Raw genomic sequence first — 21,131 nt, 5'->3', positions numbered from 1 at the left:
ACCAGGTTGCGTCCATCACTTTCTACACAATAACCTGCCTGCACCAAGTCAGGAATATGACAGTTGATATCCATTTGTTTGATGTGTTTGAGCATTTGAATTTAGCCATTTGATAAGGGTCTTTCCGTTTTGAGTTTTCTTCAGAGTTCGGTGTTTTTTCGATTTTAGTTTTTCCTTACAAATTCCAAAATATATACCAAAGAACAAACGTTCTTTGTGTGCTTAAGCTGTTTCTAGTACATGTTCCAAATCGTCCATCCTACTTTCTAATCTCTTGATAATTTTTTTGTTAATACCCCGTTGCACCTTCTCCTGTAGTATTTTGGATTGGCACACAAGAAGTTCCCAGAAAACAGATATAAAGCGCTAAGGTTAAACGTATCAGAAATAGTTCCATTTTTGAAACGTAATTTTCCACCTTTCCCTTTACAGGTAATGTGGATGCAAGTAAATCCTACTAGTGAATTATTTTTCGGATACTGTTGTGTGACTTGTTTATTGACATACTTGCGTGCATGTTTATAGTTTAAAATATTTGGTAAAGTTCTTTTCCAAAATTACCACTATTAAAACGACAAAACAGAAGAAGAAAATAGTACATCGTTACTATAGAATGATGGGGCTTTAAATTTGAAGCTAACTTGCATCTTATTTATTACAAATAAAGTAATGGACAATTCTGAAAATGGTCTGCTTTTTACCGATGTTCAAATGTTGTTTACCGACTATGAAAAGACAAACCAATGTCACAAACAAAATCGAAGGAACAAAAGAACATTCATACGCATAAGTTGAAAATAAAATAACATCGCATCAAACCATCAAACATTTCAATGAAATAGATCAATGCGTATCTAAAGTCACTAGGTTATGAAATGTTAATCAACATTACTTAATTCTTTTAAATACTGCACTGTACCTAGTGAAATAGCAGTTATATATTTTAGCCGATTAATCTTTTTTTCTCCATAATATTTGCTGTCTCACTTGGACTTATTAGTTTTGATTCTCCCTTTTAATATTCTTCTGACTATTTTTCATGCACAGAAATTAGCTTCAGGTGACTGTCATGAATCAATGTATGTTTAACTATGCATGCATCATTCGAGTACAGTGAGGTTTAGTACCACTGACGGACTTAACTCAAACCCCTCTCTGGTAAGACCGAGGTACCATTAGATTGAACAGTAGTTCTCTATATAGTGTATATGAGAACAATTCCGTTCTCTTTATCGTGTATATGAGAACGATTCCGTTTGAAGGATATGAACATGTTAAGGAATCACTAGATTCAATTTTTTTAACAATACAATTATTTATGAAGAATGATTGATTAAAACGCGTTAAAATGACAAAAGCAGCAAAATGTTGTTACGGCTGCAAAAACGGAATTTTCTCTTGAACATTCATTTTATTTACAAAATTCATCCTAAAGTAAAACAAGTAACTTTCATTGATTTTGAAAATACGGAACTCATCCGCTCTTTTTAAGATATGATTCACTATATTCATTGAAATTTTTACTGTTGAAAATAGATATCACGATTGATAATGGGGTAGGGGTGCTACATCATTGTAAAAGAAATTGATAATCATCTGTAAACAACATTTGAATAAAAAGTCTATCAGTCTTTATTTTTTCATGTTTTGAACATAATATACAGAAGTACAAAATTATAATTATAAAAGTAATAATGCACATTTGCAACATGTTTTAAATATAATGTTCATGATAAAAGTGCATTTGTCATATGCAAACAATATGTGGAAAGAAAACCAAAAAACGAGTCAATGAATAGTATTCTGTATTCAATAGAATATTGCTTGCACGTCATCTTTCGCATGTGTTCCATAATTACATGACGTGAATTCACTTTTTCGTCGTTTTGTTGATGACACACCTTGAGTATATGGTAGGAACTTCACTGTCATCCGGGCTTCACACAGATTTCTGGCTGGAAAGTTCTGCATATCATCTCCACGTACGTACATATGTCGTTCTGTGACATTTTCCGTTAATATGCAGTGTATGTAGTTGGTAGGATCGGTTCCTGCTACACAATATACCTAGGGAAAACATGGTGATAAAGTTAAATATAATTTTTAGTAAAAGTATTTTCTTTTACTATGAAACGACACATGAACGTAAAAAACACTCTTATTATATTTATCTTTTTATGATTTAAGTGAACCAAAAAATTTCTTTTTTTCATCTTTGGTCGTTTGTGAAAAGAAAAACGCTGCACCACGTCTATCCCATTGACCAATAGACTTTAGACTGTCTAAAAGTGACTGCGTGTTGACGAAATATAGTTGTATTTTTTTTTTATTTTTTCCTGTATTGTTTTGTGACGATATGTTGTCTGTCTTCTATGAGTTACCAATTCGGACATTTAAAAAGCATTGTAAATTTAAGATTGGCATTGTTGTTTCAGGAAACAACGGTTATTTATTTTTTTCAAACTATACAGTAAAAGTCAGTATACTATGCACTTATTGTAGCTGGAAATAATTTAAAGTTCTACACAAACAGTTTTCTTATCGATGTTTCGAACAAATCGACGATGAAGATGTTTATAATGAAAGCAATCCTAATTTTAAGTTATACTTACATATATCAACAATATCAATACGTGTAATTCATTAGTAAATGGTTATTAAGTACGAACCAGAACTTGTCCTAAAACTTTATTTCTAAATCCAAATATATATTCAAAACTCGCATTTGATACAAATTCATACGCATTAAAAACAATATTGAATATCAATATTATTCTTTTTAAATAATTTAAGCTGTCTTAATAATATTCCATATCGTATATTTTATAAATTGTCATAAACATAGTTCATTGTTAATATCATCATCATGTTTGATATGAGCATATTTTAATTTTCTAAGCTGTGTAGAGCTAACACCATGAGTGTAAGGAAGCAGACAGACAGGCATGACAGATTGTATATAGGGTCTAGAAGGAAAGCTTGGCATATCATCTCCTCGGACATACAATGCTGTCTGGTAATCTGATAAAGCAACTACAGAGAAAAGGTAGGTTGTAGGATCAGTGTTCCCTATACAAAACACCTTTAGGTAAAGATAAGAAAATGTGAATACATTACATAATAGTATTTACCAAGGTTAGTCATTACAAACTTCGCCATTACAGATGTTAATTAGAACATTTATATAAGCTATTACTTTAATTCCATTTCAAATTTATGCATTTTATTTTATACTGCAACTACCTGGGTTTATTTCCTAAATATAGTAACATAGATATATTTTGTATAATGTTAATTTCATCATTGAACACTTTCTCTACAATCAGGGGCCCATTAAGGTATGAAAACAAGTTGGAAAGTTGTGTTATGATTTAAAAAGCCATCAATGTATTAATTTAAGTTGCAGTATAAAAACAACATAAGGTCAATGTCAGGAAAATATAAACTTTTTTGTACTCGGCGAAAAACTGGGGAAGGCCTCTTCCTTCCCCAGTTTCTCAGCCTCATACAAAAAAGTTGATATTTTCCTGACATTGACCTTATATTGTATATGTATTTGGTTGAATAATGTAGTCAAGTTGCTTCCCTTTTGGAAGGTCATTACTGAATTTGCATTATTTGATAATCAACATTTCATTTTATATAAAGCTTTCATTTTATCATTTGCTGTTTCTGTTTTAACATAATGTCGTCATGAACAAAATATCCAGACTTGACGAAATATTGTTCACCAATCTAAATACACTAGCGTTACTTGTAAAAATAAAACTGAAATGGATGCTCTTACTGTATCAATAACATATGTGATTCTCCTTTTTTTATTTTTTTCCTTAAACTATTTACAAAAATTTATACAAAACTGAAATACATAATTACGGTTGCAAACAGAAGCAAAATAACCTAGCTCTTGCTTTGATATTGGCAATTGTAATACTAGTTTAGCTTTAAGAAATAGATATAACTAGAGGCTCTAAAGAGCCTGTGTCGCTCACCTTGGTCTATGTGCATATTAAACAAAGGACACAGATGGATTCATGACAAAATTGTGTTTTGCTGATAGTGATGTGTTTGTAGATCTTACTTTACTGAACATTCTTGGTACTTAGAATTTTCTCTATCTATAATAAACTTGGACCTTTAGATACAGTGAAAAATATTTTGTAAAAATTTACAAAAATTTACCAAATTAGTGAAAATTGTTAAAAATTGAATAAAATGGGCAACAACTCCTTAAGGGGTCAACTGACGATTTTGGTCATGTTGACTTATTTCTAGATCTTACTTAGCTGAACATTATTGCTGTTTACAAGTTATCTCTATCTATAACAATATTCAAGATAATAACCAAAAACAGCAAAATTTCCTTAAAATTACTAATTCAGGGGCAGCAACCCAACAACAGGTTATCTGATTTATCTGAAAATTTCAGGGCAGATAGACCTGTTACACAATTTTACCCCTTGTCAGATTTGCTCTAAATGCTTTGGTTTTTGAGTTATAAGCCCAAAACTGCATTTTACCCCTATGTTCTATTTATAGCCATGGTGGCCATCTTGGATGGTTGGCCGGGTCACCGGACACATTTTTTAAACAAGATACCCCAATGATGATTTTGGCCAAGTTTGGTGTAATTTGGCCAAGTAGTTTCAGAGGAGAAGATGTAAAAGATTACTAAGATTTACGAAAAATGGTTAAAAATTGACTATTAAGGGCAATAACTCCTAAAGGGGTCAACTGACCATTTCGGTCATGTTGACTTATTGGTAAATCTTTTTTTTTGCTGAACATTATTGCTGTTTACAGTTTATCTCTATCTATAATAATATTCAAGATAATAACCAAAAACAGCAAAATTTCATTAAAATTACTTATTCTGGGGCAGCGACCCAAAACCGGGTTGTCCAATTCATCTGAAAATTTCAGGGCAGGTAGATCTCGACCTGATAAACAAATTTACCTCATGTCAGATTTACTCTAAATGCTTTGGTTTTTGAGTTATAAGCCAAAAACTGCATTTTATCCAAGGTTCTATTTTTAGCCATGGCGGCCATCTTGATTGGATGGCTGGGTCACTGGACACATTTTTCAAACTACATACCCCAAAGATGGTTGTGGCCAAGTTTGGATTGATTTGGCCAAGTAGTTTCAGAGGAGAAGATTTTTGTAAAAGATTACTAAGATTTACGAAAAATGGTTAAAAATTGACTATAAAGGGCAATAACTCCTAAAGGGGTCAACTGACCATTTCGGTCATGTTGACTTATTTGTAAATATTACTTTGCTGAACATTATTGCTGTTTACAGTTTATCTCTATCTATAATAATATTTAAGATAATAACCCAAAACAGCAAAATTTCCTTAAAATTACCGATTCAGGGGCAGCAACCCAACAACGGGTTGACCGATTCATCTGAAAATTTCAGGGCAGATAGATCTTGACCTGTTACACAAGTTTACCCCCTGTCAGATTTGCTCTAAATGCTTTGGTTTTTGAGTTATAAGCCAAAAACTGCATTTTACCCCTATGTTCTATTTTTAGCCATGGCGGCCATCTTGGATGGTTGGCCAGGTCACCGGACACATTTTTTAAACTAGATACCCCAATGATGATTTTGGCCAAGTTTGGTGTAATTTGGCCCAGTAGTTTCAGAGGAGAAGATTTTTGTAAAAGTTAACGACGCCGGACGACGACGGACGACAGACGACGGACGACGGACGCCAAGTGATGGGAAAAGCTCACTTGGCCCTTTGGGCCAGGTGAGCTAAAAATGTGTAAAGAAAGGAGAAAAGAATAGTCTAGCTAATATGCCTTCGTGAGATTGGGTATACAAAGCTTTACATGGGAAATTATACAGTCGCATAAGAGTAGCCTTACCATGTCGGCATATTTCTTGACATTAAGCATTCGTTTCTCTGTGCTGTCTATGGGTACTCTCTTCTTTAGTTTGAAGATACTTCTACTGTCATGAACTCCTACTATAACCTACAAAATAGAGATTGAATATTATGGAAACAACAAATGCACAAAAGACAGTATGAAGATAACAAGTAACGTCTCAATGCAAATAAATACATTGAGGAAATATAATATTTAATATTTAAGTTGATAGATATTTGCTGTTACTACAATTTTATTATATACTTACTGCCAACCAGAAGAATAGCTCAGCAAATGTTCCGTTCTTTTTCGAATCGTAAGCTTGTGGAAATAAATTATATCTTTATGTACGAATATGGTATATATAATAAAAACTCGTAAAAGATATGAAGCTTATGATGTGGTCCGCAAGACTCATCAGTGGAACTCGAATGTAACAGAAGGAAGACCAAATAAAAGACGAATTTAAAGAGAATTAGAAACTAAAAGTCAAGAAATTAATGTTAAATCTAGCTAAGGCTATATATGCACGTGAGTAGAAGACCTTGGTTTCTCGAGTCACTGATATTCCATGTGAACACAGGAGTGCAGACTTCTTGGATGGTAACACCCTCGGGGACGAAATGTCCATTTGCAATGACTTAAACCTAGTGGCTGTCAAAGACTCGTGCAGTATATTAGTACATGTATATATTCATTGAATCTCCGATATCTTTGATGAGTTTGTTTTCTTATAAACTATATAAGTTGTATATCTAAATTTACATTTTGATATTTACAGGAACACTTTAATCATAAAATACCTATAAAAAGCATAAAGTCGTGAATTCACTTAAATTTTACAAAACGTTACCTGTTTTCCCAGGGCTTTCATACGTTGCAGGAGGGTAATATGACCATTGTGAAACAAATCAAAACAACCAACAGTATACACTTTATCAACACGTGTATCGAAAGCATTTACTGGAACAGAATTATGTCTCTGTAGTAGTGGTCGGACAGCATCTTCACCTTCGTTAAATATGGATTCATCAGTTGAATCATTTTCATCTGACAAGGAACTGAAATGTAAATTTGATCATTTATAATACATTTATAACAATGTATAGTTTATCTCTTTGTCTTTTTCATTTTATTTTTCATCTATGAGTTTGAATATTTCTCTGGTATCTTTCAACCCTCTTTCAATGTCGAATTAATGTTTAATCTATTTCATTTTTTTTAATCTTGATAACGTTGTTGCTTAACTGAATTATTATTTTACAAGAAATTATGGAAATTACCTGTTTGATTTTTCAATACTTTCAGCTAAGAATTTAGATGCATTTGATTCGCTGTAGCATTTTCTTAATTTCTGAAAATGAAATAAAAACTTGTGAATCACCGGCTTAACATCTCTAAAAAATCTGTATACAGCAAACTGTTAATTTATCATTTACAAGACATGTCCAAACAAAGGCTCTAAATTATAGATTATATATAAACAAATAAGCAACAGCCAAAGTAATAGTGTTTGACCTCTATGTTCAGATAAGTATTCATTTGGTTTCTTTTGGTTTTCACACATGCGGATTTTGACTGCTTAATTGAAATGTATGATATTAATTATATGTGCGCATTGTTGTTGTTTTGTTGGGTTTTTTTTTATGTTCATTAACCTTCATCAGAAACGAACGAGAATTGAGAAAGTCTGTTATATTTAATAGCTAAGAGCGTAAAATTCAAAAGGACTGCAAAACCTTTGTAGTGTCAACTCTGGATAAAAGCAGATGTGATGTAAGCCATTTTATAAAGCATGAAAAGTTGTTCACAGACAATGAAAACAAGCTAGAACTATTTTGTAACTTTTTATAAGAGATCAATTCGCCTTACATTCTAAAATCGATGGCTGTAATGCATTGTGATAGTTATCAAAAGTACCAGGATTATAATTTAGTACGCCAGACGCGCGTTTCGTCTACATAAGACTCATCAGTGACGCTCAAATCGAAATATTTATAAAGCCAAACAAGTACAAAGTTGAAGAGCATTGAGGATCAAAAATTCCAAAAAAGTTGTGCCAAATACGGCTAAGCTAATCTATGCCTGGAATAAGAAAATCATTAGTTTTTCGAAAAATTCAAAGTTTTGTAAACAGGAAATTTATAAAAATGATCACATGATTGATATTCATGTCAACACCGAAATGTTGACTACTGGGCTGGTGATACCCTCGGGGACGAAACGTCCACCAGCAGTGGCATCGACCCAGTGGTTTAAATAGTTATCAAAAGTACCAGGATTATAATTTAGTACGCCAGACGCGCGTTTCGTCTACATAAGACTCATCAGTGACGCTCAAATCAAAATATTTATAAAGTCAAACAAGTACAAAGTTGACGAGCATTGAGGATCAAAAATTCCAAAAAGTTGTGCCAAATACGGCTAAGCTAATCTATGCCTGGAATAAGAAAATCATTAGTTTTTCGAAAAATTCAAAGTTTTGTAAACAGGAAATTTATAAAAAAAAAAAAAAGGCCACATGATTGATATTCATGTCAACACCGAAATGTTGACTACTGGGCTGGTGATACCCTCGGGGACGAAACGTCTACTAGCAGTGGCATCGACCCAGTGGTTTAAATAGTTATCAAAAGTACCAGGATTATAATTTTACACTCGATTTCAAAGTAAAGGACAACATAGGTACTGTGTGTGTAATACAGAAGCGAAAGATAGTACACAAGACACAACAATGATGCTATTAAATATCAATATACTATTGTCAAATAAACTTTCTTGTCCAAAACAACAATATAATCATAGAACATAAATTGGTGGCCAACAGTAAGGCGTCAATCAGTCAAATGAGTTGTCACAATATTTATATCATACACACAAGGAATTGTGCATCTTTATATTGTCTAGAGCGTACTTATAGCTGATGTATTTCCGACGGTTTTAGTTTGTTACCCGGATTTGTTTTAGTTTAAACGTATACGATTCGCTCGTGTATGTAACAATGTTTTAGATTTTAACGAGAGAAAATGATGATTTTAACGATGAAAAATTATTACACCAGTGTTTTCGATATCACAAACTAGTCAAAACATTTACTAAATTTTATCATCGGTATAAGGACATCATTCGTAAATATAGCTCAACATGCAGACTTCTTATACGTTCAGGTATTTCACATCCAATTTTTTATGGAAATATTCTTTATAAAGCACAAAGGTGTCAGTATTCACCTCAAAAACTAACAAAACCTTTGAATAGACTTATTAAGAAGGGATATAGTTACGATACTGTTGTCAGGTCATTAAAGATTGCATATTTTGGCGTTAATATTGATTCACTTATAGGGTCTTTGCATCGGAACTAAACACATTTATTCAAAAACCAGTTGTTGGCATGACACGGGTTATGTTTTTCTCATATATGTTATGATGGTATGATACTAAACCCCTAACGGGAAGGATTGTGCTTGATGTTCATATGATGAAATCATAATCTTTCAGTCAGTTTATTAGAAGTCTGGAGCTGGCATGTCAGTTAACTGCTAGTAGTCTGTTGTTATTTATGTATTATTGTCATTTTGTTTATTTTCTTTGGTTACATCTTCTGACATCAGACTCGGACTTCTCTTGAACTGAATTTTAATGTGCGTATTGTTATGCGTTTACTTTTCTACATTGGCTAGAGGTATAGGGGGAGGGTTGAGATCTCACAAACATGTTTAACCCCGCCGCATTTTTGCGCCTGTCCCAAGTCAGGAGCCTCTGGCCTTTGTTAGTCTTGTATTATTTTAATTTTAGTTTCTTGTGTACAATTTGGAAATTAGTATGGCGTTCATTATCACTGAACTAGTATATATTTGTTTAGGGGCCAGTTGAAGGACGCCTCCGGGTGCGGGAATTTCTCGCTACATTGAAGACCTGTTGGTGACCTTCTGCTGTTGTTTTTTTCTATGGTCGGGTTGTTGTCTCTTTGGCACATTCCCCATTTCCATTCTCAATTTTATGACTACTGAACAGCGGTTAACTAATGCTGCTTTCATTCTTTGTATAAATGTATGTTGATAAGGTTTACAATTAGAAAGCTGAAATCAACATCATTGTCTTTAACGTTTATTTTCAAACGACCCTTATTATCAATTACTTCATGTCAGTAAAATATGAGACCGACTCATACATGGGACGACAAATAACGAATTCATTAATATTCAGCTACGACTATAGATTATATATAAGTTTTAATCGGAACTATTCGGCCTTTCTGGTTGCACGAAGAAATAATTGTATTGCATAGCGAGAGTGACCGAGTAGTTACGATTAATATAAGTTTTATGACGTTATTTAGAAATGTAATGAAATCAAAACATATCTCAATTGCGATTCTCTTTTTTTAATACCAAAATGGTATAATTCCATAAAAAATGAAATGATGACAAATGGTGCAAGATTTAATATCACAGGCTAATTACATCTTACCGATATACTACCAAGCTATCACACTTCTGCCTTAAGCTCTGCAATAGTGATTTGGCTCTGAAAATATTACTTAAGACAAATTCTATTGGGATTAAGCAATATTTATTCAGTAAAGTGCATTATTGTGATCAAATGGGAAAATCTGTGAAAGGGATGTGTGTTTTGCAAAAGAACTAAAGAAAGTCACTATATTTTAGTCAATTTGAAACATTGTCGTTTTCCTGTGACATCATCTCCTGGTTATCACCAACCAATCGCATGCTCTACTGATACAATCACGTTGTCGTCCTAAACTTCTTCCCAATTCATAAAATATGCGATTAACAGTTATAGCCGCGAATCTACATCTACCAGTTAGCAGTCCCAGTAGATTCATCCTCGTTTTCACTTATAAAATGTTGTTTTCTGCAAATATCTGCACTTTTTGCTGAGATTTCGTAAAGTTCATCTACTGATACACGTATTACAGGATACAAGACATTTGACTAAATAATTGTTCAGATTTCCATCACAAAAGTCGAAATTCTGATTTTAAAGTTACCGGGAAATGATCTGCATTCTCTCAAATTCAAACAAGTATCAGTCATTAATTTATTGTTAAAATGTCCGTTATTTCATCAACACTCCAAGAAATCAGAATTTTTTAACTTTAACTTTTTCATATCTTTTGCAAAACACGTCATATTTTATATTGGCTTGAAAGGCAGGGAATTATGTCATCTCACACAGCTTTGTGTTTACCTTTGGAATCTTTTCTGTATATGTTGACTTTTCTCCATCTTCTTTGGTTTCTAGGATTTCATTAAAGTCTACTTCGTCTCGTTTTCTTTGTTCACGTGCTTTCAACTTATGTTGCAAACTGGCGTATGCTAATCTAACTGACATAATCAGACATGCAATTCCAGTTATTCCAGCTAAAATATATAGTCAATTGAAAGGGGATTAATTACAATAGAAAGTACAAAAACGCTCACCAGATAATATATATATATATATATATATATATATATATATATATATATATATATATATGTGTGTCAACTACGATACTGAAGAAAGTCTTGTCAGAATGAACTGAATGATATATTATATTTTGTATCAGGAAAGTAATCTCAAAATGAAATTTCAAAGCTTCATTACAATCTTTATATAAAAGATCTTATCCGTCTAATTATGAGACATTAGTCGCTTTCCTACCAATTCCGATAATGATTTTTATATTTAAGGGCACTCAGTACAGTAAAGTGAGGCAAAGGGACATCTGCAATTAATTTTGATTATGGTGGTCGCCTAACTTTTGGAGTGAAGATATCAGGAATTCTGACCAAACATAACTCAGACTAACGTATTTAAAATGTTGAGTTTCAATTTGAACTCAAATGATAATCTAGCTATATTTAAACGTATAATGTGTTTTTATGAATTTGAAAATAAAACATAATGTGTACATACACCATGAAGTAATAGGTATAGAAGAAGCTTCAGCCAAACACAGGAAAGCAATGCCCATTGATTCTAACTTTTCTTTTAGTTTTCCTTCCATGACAGCAGCAGTGTCCGCTTTACTTATTAAAGTATCATTTTTTCTTAGCAATCTGTAAAATGTATCAATGATTTATAATGGGATATTTGTCCAGAAACAGTCATTTAACAATGCAATACATGTAGAAATACATTTATTTGGTCTTACTGACCCTTTATAACAATAAAAGGTGTGTAGTATAGGTCTCGTAGCATACCAGAAAAAGAAAGCAAACTGCAGACATTTACAGACAATAACAGTCCTGGATTTTAGCAATGTTCCTTGACTGGGACAGTCATAAAGTGTCTAATGAGATTTAAATCTTAGCAAAGTATGGGAAAATATTCCATTGGCACTAAAGTATAACGCTGTCATATGCGTCTAATTTGTTTGAGGAGTCAGCATAATACGATAGGAAGCAAAATTGAAAATCATGTGGATCGTAAGAGGCCAACAAATATCGTTTACAGTGTGACGTATTCATCTAAATTCTTGAGACAAATGTACTATATCTAATTATTGTAATAGTTTTGATATACCTGAGATAGTATGAGCGGAAGTAGTCTTGTACTCTGACAACACCGAGCACAAATTCAAATCCTATGATAACAGTACAAGATGTGATGTATATGTTCGTCTGTTTCCATGTCATCAGGGTAAAATCAGTTGTCAATAGGATTGACCATAGAGCAAAAACATTCACTATCTAAAGTAGAAATTAATTAAAGCATATATTTCAAAGTTGAATTAAGCAAATTGCGGCAAAAAATCAAACAATGCGTTCGATGAAAATTTAGGTCAGTTTTTAAAAAAAATAAAAAAAATCAACAACAATATACATTTCCATGTAACAACTATTTAATTGATATATAGTTTTATACATTTTTTGCACGGAATATAATTCTTGAATTTGTTCAAATGCTAAGGATGAAGTTTTTTCTCAGTTTTGTTCTTTTTATAGCTTTATCATTGATAAGATACATATCTTACTGCAACATATACAGTCAAATAAGTTGTTCTTTCTGCAGTGGCAGTAACATATTGTTCCACCCATTGCATTGTATTCAAACTTTCGACTCCCACAACAGGATATTTAGATAGACATGTTATTTTTTTGCGTTAAATTAATTCTTCCAGGTTTTTTACAATGGCTTGAGATGGGTTATTTTCTAAGTTTATTATATTGGGTGGTTTTTTTTTTGTTGTCTTATTATAACCAGCGACACAGAAACATCTGGTCAGTTTAGTTTTTTTTTTTTTTTTGAATGAACAATGGCACTTAGCTTTTAAAAAGGCGTAGCAATCTACATGCTTATGTAATATACCTTATCACAGAAAGCGTCCATGAATCCGCCAAGCAAAGGATCGTCTACAGGGCCATAGATTTGTTTCTGAGCTTTTGCAACAATGCCGTCAAGATGATCAAGAAAATCGTGAAATAGCACCAGTAAAAATGCCGTCCAGTAATATTGGTTTCTGTAAGTATTAAAACGATTTCGTCTATCAAAAACTAAAGGTTTAAAACATGTAATTAAAAGATACATAAAGTTAATGGTGTGGTACTATTGTAATAAGATGGATATGGTATCGACTATGAAAAAGAAGATGTGGTATGATTGCCAATGAGACAAGAGACCAAAATGATTCAGAAATGTTAGTTTCTTCGTTATATTTTGTGCTTAAAGGATTATAAACAGCTTTTCTGGTGACATTTGTGATCATTTGTGCTACCATAATGATAACAATTTAGCAAACGACGATTAATAAAAACTTGGACTTTTATACTAAACTGTTATCAGTTAGTATAATAGTCCCAGAAAAAATTACTTCTCTTAAACAAGAATAAATGATAGTCGTGTTATAAGTTCACCTCCAGTTTTTTATGGGTTAGTGCCTATTGTTATTCAGTTTTATGTTTATTTGACATTGTTGTTTGTTTTTAGGGGTTTTTTTTCTTCTTTTAACTTATAATTGACTATGAAAATAAAAAAAAATATATCTAGTAAAATTGTGTTTTGGTGATAGTTATCCAATGAAGAATCAATCTATTGGATATAAATTGTACATTGTATTTTATAGTTTCAAATGTGTGAACTGTGTAACGAAAGGCTTACTTAAGACAGCATGCTATCGGAATAACTAAAGCCGTCCTGGTCCATGACACAATATTTGCTGAAAATATGGTATACTCTTGTCCTCTTATACTTAGAAACCTTGGTATACAGGATACAATAGGTAACAACATCGTCTGTAACGGCGAGTACACATACTTGTCATACCAGTCAATCTGAAACGAGGGCAATTATGTGTAACATATTGTCATTGGAAATATACAACAAGAGGCCCAAGGGAACGAATACAGGAAATATTATAATAATACGTTGTTTTCTATCATTTGAAATGTTGAGTGTATTAAACTGTATCCAATATTGCAATAAAATAGAAATTTATGTTTATTAAATTGAGTGCATTGTTATTTTTTATATGGTTGATATCATATGTTTATATATATATGGTTGGCTGTAGCGATTATCTTAAGCATGGATGCTTAGAGCTATGAAAAGGTCTTTAGTGGTCATCATTTTGTATTGTAATCAACTTACACAAGAAACGATAGTACGAAGGCTATTTCGAAAGTAAATCTTCTCAGGTCCAGTATTTTAATGGATGCTTTAATTTCACTAGAAATACTCTAATCTCTATACGTTGTCAATAGGCTCGATTTTTCAATAAAATTTCAAAATTGACCTTCAGAATTATGATTACGGTTAAAGTCTTTGGTATAAAATTTCGAAATAGAAAAAGATTGTATTGTGATACATCAGAAAATGTTATATGATACGTGATATAATTGCAACTTTTTTTATCTCTCGATAATTCAGTGTGAGAATATGTAGACTGAGAGTTACAATATGCATTAATAAATGTTTTGACAGAAACTTTCCCTATTGTAAGTCGTCTTGTACGTCGAAAAAAAACTGAAATATTGAAAGTTTACCATAACGAAAAGTATAGATTCAACTATCCTGGAACAGAATCCGAGCACCGCTAATATTGCACCTGTCATCCCCATATCTAGAATGAAATAATACAAAGTATTTATATTAAAAATATATTTGTTACTTTAGTGCCATTTGTTTTATTTTTTTTTTTTTTCATTTTTTCATTTTCTTTAGCTTGGAAAATATTTCATTTTTTTCTTTCAAACCGTAAGTAAAGCCCCGGTCACAACAGATCGTACGATTTTTTTGTAGTGGAAGATCTATTAAATAGTTGTCGTGTCACTGTCGTGCAAAATGTCAAAATAATATTTCGAGTGGTCACATCAGCTACGACATGTCCACGATGATTCCACGATGGGAACACGACAGAAAAAAAATTGTAATTTTACTGTCGTGGGTTTGTCGCAATTCGGTCGTGAGACAGTCGTAAGACAATCGTGAGTTGTTTTGGGCGATGTTTTTAGGTTTTCATGTCATGGGATAAGTGTGTTACTGTCGTGTCACTGTCGTACGACTGTCGCAAAACAGTCGTGGGTCATTCGCGCGTTTGACTCCGAACTACTTGTATATAAAGAAGACCCGATGTATTGGGTTAGTAATGTGAGGGACGACTCTCAGCAAAAGTTATTGAAACATACCAGGCTCCATCCGCATGAGTCCAACGAAATCACCGGCAGATTCTCGCTTCAACTCTTGCACCAGTGTACTGCCCAAACATCAGGCGCAGTTCGATCCATGGCTTAACCAACCAATGTCAGGCGTTTCGCTGGTTCCTATGCTGTTCATGTGCTCGAATCAACGCTAACAAGACCATATTTTGCTCTTGTTGGATTCCGGCTAGGCGACTATTTAGTAGGACCAAGCGTAATCGTTCTGGTGGAATAACCATCCTCTTTAAACGGCAGACAGTATTCTGCTAAATAAAAACGAAAATATGTGGCACGACGAACGTACCACTGTCGTACGACGGACAGTCAATGTTGTAAGAGCATCGTAAGAAATTTGGTATTGGTGAGACTGTATCACGAGTGTCTTGCGACAGTCGTGAAATTGTCTTACGATCGTCGTTCGACAGTCGTATGATTAATTTTTTTTTATTAAAATGGTTTATGTTGGCACCCACGACAATGTGTTTATCGCACGACAGTCCCACGACAAAAAATCCTAGAGCAAAAAAGGTGCATGTCCAATTTTCGTCCAATGACACACGACAGCACCACGATGCTCAAAATATCGTGCGTCTGTCGTACGACGATCACAAATGACCCGCGATTTGACAAAAAGTGATGTCGTGGAGCTGTATAGATGTGTTGTGGGTTCGTTGTGACCAGGGCTTAATAATCGGTTTTTATGACGTACGATCCATACATTTATAGTTAAACATTAAAATAAGAAATCGACTGTATGAGTAACAGCTAGAATCATTTAAAATGTCTTATACTACTGCAGTATTGTAGATCGTGTGTATATGAAAAATTGTCTTAAGTATGCAATAATTTGACATGGAACTGTTCTATTTTTATGGGATCTTTTGGTTTAAATTTAAAATAAAAAATGTAAAATAGAGAATTGTTTAAGTCATTTTTTTTTATGCCAACTTATGATTATTCAAGAAAATAAGATTTGCTGGAATACAAAAATCGGTCTTACCTTTTGCAGAGAAGCCGCTTGAGTTGGTGTATTTATGTGATTTATTATATCAAACAGATTGTCAAACAATTTCTATATTAGTTTCAGACGCATACCACTTGAAACAGATAATCAAAATAAATTGACATACCATAACAACTACATACATATTTTAAATGCAGAAATCAGTAAAAACATGTCGCTTCTTCCTGAACATAAAATACAACTAAACATAAGTTCAATTTAAAATCCAAATTTTAGCATGAAAGTTGGACGATGAGGGTTGACAATGTCCAGAGGTAAATAAAATGTATATTCAGGACAAGAACGTGTAAATAAGAAATTAATATGAACCCTGTACTAGACTTACCAAGATTTTTAACATGGTTATGTGACCTATAGTTGCTTTAATCACTTAAATTGAACGGATGTCTCAATGACAATCATACAACATCTCCTTGGTTCGATTCCCATCTGGGATGAAAATTTCAGGGACTGAATTTTCGGCCCTCTCGTGACACTATTTGCGAGTATGGTCTTGAGGAAACAATGATAGTCCGTCGGAAGGGGACAATAAATGGCTGACCCGTGTTAAGAGAGAGCCATATCTCTTGCACGTTAAAAACACCCTTGAAGAAGAGAAAAGGAGCAGGCTAATGCCGCTACAAGGCAGCACTCGCACCCGCAAAGTGGAAAGGGATTAATATAAGTTGCAAAACTTGTTTCCCAATCCACTATAAATAAATATGTTTAAAACTAAAGCCAAAAACTGATGGGATCAGAGTCAGAATAATGTGTCCAGCTTTGGAGACATGTCTTCCTGTGGACTGTCACCCTGTGAACTACTAGTATATAAGATAGGAACCTTTGTGATTGTAGTCCGATGCACTAACAACTACACCACGGCTATCATTTGACTTTAATGCTTAATTCCGTGTGTTTGACGAGGAAGCTGCGAAAACTAATTTTTAAATCTTCGGTTTGACCAGGCAGGGAATTGAAGCAACGACCTCCCGTACTCGAAGCGAAAATGTGATGTGCATGCGTTTATTTTATAAACATGGATAAAAGGAAGTATAAGGTATTTGTCAATGAGACAGCGATACAGAAACATTATAAAAAACACAAAATACGTTCCTCAATATTAAACAAGAGTCTATGCAATATGCCAAGTAACAGAGACCATAAAAGATCAACAAAACAAAAAAAGCGTTTTCATTACAAATCACATTAAGACGAAATTAAAGACAACATCGGCGATGTTCCTGTATTTGGACGGACGCAAAACTGTTTTCGGGACAATAAACATAAAGTATAAAAAAGAAGATGTGGTATGATTGCCAATGAGACAACTGACCACAAGAGACCAAAATGACACAGACATTAACAACTATAGGTCACCGTACGGCCTTCAACAATAAGCAAAGCCCATACCGCATAGTCAGCTATAAAAGGCCCCGATAAGACAATGTAAAACAATTCAAACGAGAAAAGGTCAATTTAGAGATTAAACCTGGTGAGGTTCATGACTTCGGACAGACACAAAACTGTTTCTGGACAACAAAACAAAAACCTTCAAACTAACGACAACTATTGGCTTCGTACAGACGACACTGATTTAATGATTAAAACAAAAATATGAAATCGAAAACAAACACGGAAGGTTCTTGGCTTCCAGTAGGCATACGTTTTCAGAACCCCCAAAAAAAACACTGAGATGAAATTAAAGACAGACAAAAACCTGTTTTAGGACCAAAAGACAAAAGGACGAAATAAAGACAACCACTACATGACGAGGTTATACTGAGTTCAGACAGACACCTTATAGTGTAGAGGTTCAAAAATTATCACTCGATCAGTTAAATCACAAAAGAAACATAAAAATATTCAGCACAACGGATTCACAGAAAACCTCAACTCTTTCTTTCAAGCATGCATTTGTTAAAACAAAATTTTACATATTTAGATGCTAGACGCTGATTGAACCAACCCTTCACGCAGACAATCTCTCTGTTCAATTATAAATAATGGTTTCCAGAACACTGAGTTTTTAGCAGGCATAAGTTTCGTTAGTTCAAATATTAAAAATAAAAGCTACTCACCAAAATGTTTTTTTTCTATTCACTTTACGATAAAATGATCCAAAAGTGCCACTGTGACGTATTATTTACAATAAATAACCTGGTTTTACGCTGTGTTGATCACAAGTGTGTTCTAATCGCATTTATCTATTTATGTATATTTACGGATAGTTGTGATAAGAGGAAGGGATGAATGAATTAAAATTATAATTTTTCTTATCTACATTAAATTTAAGATAAATTTCGGACAAAACAAATTTTCTCTTGATAAATCTATTCTTAGCATGGACTTTCTTTGTGTTTTAAACAAATTTAATTTTTTCTAAGAATTCATACCACAGACAGATCATGGTGCTTCCAAAGAAAACGTCATCGAATCTCGATCGTTACGTACCACTTGTTTGGTTAAAATAACCTATTCATAGGCGGATCCCGGGGGGCCTGCCCCCCCTTTCGTGGGAAAAATTTGGTTGATTATATAGGGAATCGCTGAAGCATGACTGGAGCAGGCCCCCCTTAGGTCAGTCAGCGCCCCCCCCCCCCCTTTTAGGAAAAGTTCTGGATCCGCCACTGCTATTCTAGTGAAATTTCAAGCTGCATGTTGAACGTTGCTATTTTTTTATCCTTATCTTAAGTTAGTTCTGTGAACTTCACAAGTTTCTTTTATAATCATATCTTAAATTACATGTAGTTTGCATTGGTCGTTGTTAACTTCTTCTCGTCCTGAACATGCATGAAATATTTGCCACTGGACGTTAAGCAACCAACAATCAATCAATCATTTGTGGCCGTCTGCTGTTGTCTGCTCCTAGGTCGGGTTGTTGTCTCTTTGATATATTCCCCATTTCCATTCTCAATTTTATCTTTTATTATTTGATTACTTAAAAATATATTACATCATGTTTTTAGACTAAAGATAAAAAGACAAAAAAAGTCTTTAAAAAATTAGGAAAATAAAAACTTTGTAGCACGACCCCCACCCCCAAAAAAATAAAAACTGTAGATGAATATCTGCAGTAATTGCATTTGAATTGGTTTTACCATGCATGATGATTACACATTTTAAGGATTCCTTCCTTTGAACATGGCTGGTCGTATTTAACGCTGCTTGATACAATCACAATCGGTTGCTGTCTTTTTGATCTGTTACCAACATCTCCTTATATTCAGATTTAGAACTAGAGGCTCTAAAGATCCCGTTTCCCTCACCTTGGTCTTTGTGCATATTAAACAAAGGACACTCTTTATAGAATTCATGACACACGTCTCTGTTTAAGTAATGATGACTTGTTTGCAGATATAACTTCACTCAACATTCTTGCTATTTACAATAATCTCTATACATCGATATGAATTTGAAACTTAACATTTTTAAAGATCTTTGACAATGAGGTCTAGGTCAGGTAAAACGTGTCGGCCAGACAAATACATCTGATCATTTTTTTTAAACACCAAATATAGTTGACCTATAGCGTATGCTAACTGAAAAACTGAACCATAAAATTACCTATTGCTTACAGTACTTGAAAAACAGACAAAAACACAAAATCTTAACATTAACCAATGAACCAACCATGAGAATGAGATCCAGGTCAGATGATATCTGCCAGACAGAGAGTACATCTTACAATTATTCCATACACCTAATATTGTTGACTTATTACTCGCAGTACAAAAAACATAAAAAAAACACCAAACCTTAAAATTGGCCAATGAACCATGAAAATGAGGTCAAGGTCAATTAAAACCTGCAAGACTGACGTGTACCCATTACAAATATAGTTGACCTACTGCTTTTAGTATTTAGAAACGGACCTGTTCATGTAACTTAAACCTTAATAACTGATCCATGAAAAGAGGTCAAGGTCAGGTGAACCCTGTTTGACAGACATGAACGCTGAAAGGAACCCATATACCAAATATAGTTATCCTATTTAATACTCATAATAAGTGAGAAATTCACATAATAAATTAATTTTTTCAAGCAGTCGCTGAACTGTGAAAAAGAGGTCAATGGACATATGATTGACGGAAACTTCATATTATAGGTATCTACATACAAGATATGAAGCATCCAGGTCGTCTACCATCTGAAATGTAGAGCTGTATACAAATAGTTTATTCCACTGTCACCAGATGGTGATACTTACCATGTCTAGCATACTATGACTATTGAAGCACCCCAGAGAAAAATCATGTCAACTCCTCAAAACTGATATTGACCTATCATTTTTGGTGAATTATTAAATTATCTTGAAATTGCACTTAGTGTTAGTTAATATACATGTCAAATATAAACTTTGAAATCATATTCTCAAGATATAGAGCGGACATGGGGGTGTAAACTGAAACCAGTTTTTGATACCTTTGACCTTTGAAATTGTACATACATTATGACAAACCCTCTGGTGTTGGTTAATATACATGTCAAGTATTAACTTTTTTAAATCATAATAGTTCTCAAGGTATAGAGCATCATGGTATTTACCATAGGACATGGGGTTGTGAACTGAAACAAAAGTTTTTGACCTTGAACTTTGACCTAG

At 33.4% G+C, this 21,131-nt stretch overlaps 1 protein-coding gene across 3 annotated transcripts; it reads right to left on the bottom strand.

Moving 5' to 3' along the window:
• Positions 1-1,614: 1,614 nt before the first annotated feature.
• On the bottom strand, positions 1,615-18,699 carry LOC139523225 (uncharacterized). 3 transcript variants are annotated; one of them, XM_071317070.1, is made up of 11 exons: positions 18,607-18,699; positions 14,872-14,948; positions 13,988-14,160; positions 13,199-13,349; positions 12,413-12,579; positions 11,804-11,946; positions 11,093-11,265; positions 7,163-7,233; positions 6,733-6,940; positions 5,877-5,984; positions 1,615-2,067 (listed from the first exon to the last, which is right to left on the bottom strand). In XM_071317070.1, the coding sequence occupies exons 2-11, from the start codon at positions 14,944-14,946 to the stop codon at positions 1,810-1,812; spliced, it is 1,527 nt and encodes a 508-aa protein (XP_071173171.1). In that variant the 5' UTR covers positions 14,947-14,948; positions 18,607-18,699; the 3' UTR covers positions 1,615-1,809. The 3 variants fall into 3 exon arrangements, with proteins under 3 accessions (XP_071173171.1, XP_071173170.1, XP_071173172.1); XM_071317069.1 differs by lacking the exon at positions 18,607-18,699 and adding an exon at positions 16,526-16,624; XM_071317071.1 differs by lacking the exons at positions 1,615-2,067; positions 18,607-18,699 and adding exons at positions 2,674-3,082; positions 16,526-16,623.
• Positions 18,700-21,131: the final 2,432 nt, after the last annotated feature.

The sequence above is a fragment of the Mytilus edulis genome, chromosome 5, assembly GCF_963676685.1.
Source record: "Mytilus edulis chromosome 5, xbMytEdul2.2, whole genome shotgun sequence".
In the NCBI taxonomy this organism is placed as follows: domain Eukaryota; kingdom Metazoa; phylum Mollusca; class Bivalvia; order Mytilida; family Mytilidae; genus Mytilus; species Mytilus edulis.
Note: the sequence above shows the minus strand (reverse complement) of the source record. Positions and strands in the feature narration are given on the sequence as shown.